Source organism: Engraulis encrasicolus, chromosome 19, assembly GCF_034702125.1.
Source record: "Engraulis encrasicolus isolate BLACKSEA-1 chromosome 19, IST_EnEncr_1.0, whole genome shotgun sequence".
In the NCBI taxonomy this organism is placed as follows: Eukaryota; Metazoa; Chordata; class Actinopteri; order Clupeiformes; family Engraulidae; genus Engraulis; species Engraulis encrasicolus.
In genome coordinates, this window is record NC_085875.1 from 23,874,616 (window position 1) to 23,877,115 (window position 2,500).

Here is a 2,500-nt window from a genome sequence, read left to right on the forward strand (position 1 = left end):
GATCTAGACGATCGAAAGAATCACAATTGGGCCCCTCAAGTTGAGACAGTGGCAACCCATCCGTTCTTTACCCAAATACATAAATACAATATAACTTACAGTATGACAAGAGGGGTGGGGCTGACATGGACTTAGCTCTCAGATGCAATAACGATCATACAGGCACTTTCATCACACAAATAAGAACTTTGTTATTGCATAAAAATGTATTACTGGTTTTAGACATTTTCCTAAACATGCCAATTTCATAAAATGTAGACATTGCTCTTCTATTCATTAAAATGCACTAGTTTTGCACTCAAAGTGTAAACATGGTTATGGTGGTCGTGTCGAAAGGGCTGTGCGTAAAGGAGATGGGCTCGCGATCATCTGTCATCTGTGTGTCCCCTCCGGTTTGGTTCTGTCCCCCACTGGTATCATAATAATAATAATAATAATAATAATAATAATATTATTATTATTATTATCATAATAGGTTCTCTGTGACCCCCGATGTGATTCTGGGTTCCATCATCTTTTTTCCCTACACACGTTCGCTCCTCTCTTCCCTTGTGCATGGTCATGGTGATGTTCCTTTGGTGCTCCACCACCAGAACTCTAGGTCTTTACGCTCTGTTGTTAATGTGGGTGTTTCTAGCTCTGTGCGTTCAATCTTAACCCATGGTCATCTGTACTCTTAGCTTTTGCACAGATGCTGAATAGAGTGAACAGACTATGCGGCTACTGATGGCCTGCAAATCACCTCTGGAGTGCATTTCTCGAAAGCGTAGTCGCTAACCACGGTAGCTACTTAGTTGGTTGCAATGCAATTTCCCATTGGCAACTACCCAAGTTGCTAACTGCTAACAACTACGCATTCGAGAAATGCACCCCAGGTCTAGTAATCTAGTTTAGCTCATGGTCATGTAGTTTTGTCCATATCTCCTGAGGTAGCTGCATGCATGCCTTTATCATTGCCTCTCATGTTAGCTGCTAGTAGGGCTGTGGCATTACCCGTCTTGCTGGGCTCTCCTGGCTTTAATCTGTGGCTGTCCTGCCCTCCTCACCTGACTCTGCTCTCTCTCTCCTTCCAATCCTCCTCCTCCTCCTCTTCTTGTCTTGCCCTGTTTTCCCACTCCTTTCCTCTTCCCTCCCTCCCTCTCCTCTGCCGTCCTTTCCTCCTCATCACGCTTTTCTTAACTTGTCCTTCCTCTTCCTCTCCCTGCCGCCCATCCCTTCTTCCTCTTCCGTCTCATCCCTCCCGTCCAAAACCAACCCCAACCAACCTGGTTCAAACCTTCCGTTGCCACAACTCCCACCCCACTCTCTTCCAACCTGAACCCACCCTGGATCTCAACCTTCAACACCCAATCACATCCACCCTGTCAATCAATGTCCACTCCTCGCCTCGCCCTGCCCCGCCTTGCCTCGCCCCACCCAGCAGGTCTTTTAGGCATCGCTGCCTCTTTTCTCCCCCCAGTGAAGGCCGTGGTTCCCCAGATGCCCAAGCTGCTCAAGTCCCTCTTCCCCGCCCGCCCTGACGACAAGAAGGAGCTGCGGCCGTCACCACACTCGCAACAGGTTGGTGGCACTGAAAAAATTGTCCACATCTGCTTTTTTTATATATTTTGGGAGGTGGGGTTGCCTTTATATGACAGGAAGTGAATGGGCAGAGAGAGATGGAGAAGGGTTGGCAAAGGACCCGGGCCGGGAATCGAATCCGGGTGAGCCGCATAGCTAACGAGTGCCCTACCATTTGTGCCACGGTAGGGCCAATTGTCCACATTTTCTAAGCCAGCATGACACTTAACCCTCACAGCTCTGAACGTCACTGACCTCCAGTTTCTCATCAATAAAGCGATCAGGCAGCATTTCATCAGTCATTAATAGCCATGATCACGATATCAATACCTGGTCAGGTAGGCCAACACCTCATCAGTATCTTAAGGTTATCAGTGGGCTTTACTTCATCAAGAATATCATATCAGTTGTGAGAGTTATGACGTTGGAAGACAGTAAAAGCCCTTCCATATCAATATTTCATCAATACGGTTATCAGAAACCCAGCACTTATATTTATCACTAGTGCACATTAGAAACCACAACACCTGATTGATAACTGATTTTATACCACGGCAGTCTGGAATCTCCCATTGTGACGCACTAAATTGGGTGTTGATTAACTGTCTATATATGCACACCTGAAGTAGTCCCACTATTAGGTCACTTTTCTGACCGCATAACTCCAGTGTATCAATGCGCCAAGGCACGCACGTTCATAAATTTCACACAAAAAAGTTGCAAGTATTACGCGCTGAATTGACACGTGTCGCATCGCGCGTCTGGAAACACCAGCAATGTACAGTGAATCTGGAGCAAATCTTAGTAGGCCTAATCAAATTTCAAACATGTTTATTTCTCCCAACTGACCATCACTCTGTCAACTTTGAGAGAGAGAGAGAGAGAGAGAGAGAGAGAGAGCGAGAGAGAGAGAGCGAGAGCGAGAGCGAGAGAGAGAGAG

At 46.6% G+C, this 2,500-nt stretch overlaps 1 protein-coding gene across 4 annotated transcripts in view; it reads left to right on the top strand.

Annotated features, from left to right (window-relative positions):
- Positions 1-2,500, top strand: part of kif13ba (kinesin family member 13Ba) — a 116,994-nt gene that overhangs the window by 102,671 nt on the left and 11,823 nt on the right. For 2 of the 4 annotated variants that reach the window (XM_063183846.1, XM_063183849.1), the window contains exon 37: positions 1,421-1,560. In XM_063183846.1, the coding sequence (XP_063039916.1) occupies positions 1,421-1,560 (140 nt within the window). The remainder of the gene's footprint in view (positions 1-1,420; positions 1,561-2,500) is intronic. The other 2 variants (XM_063183847.1, XM_063183848.1) reach the window with 2 other exon arrangements.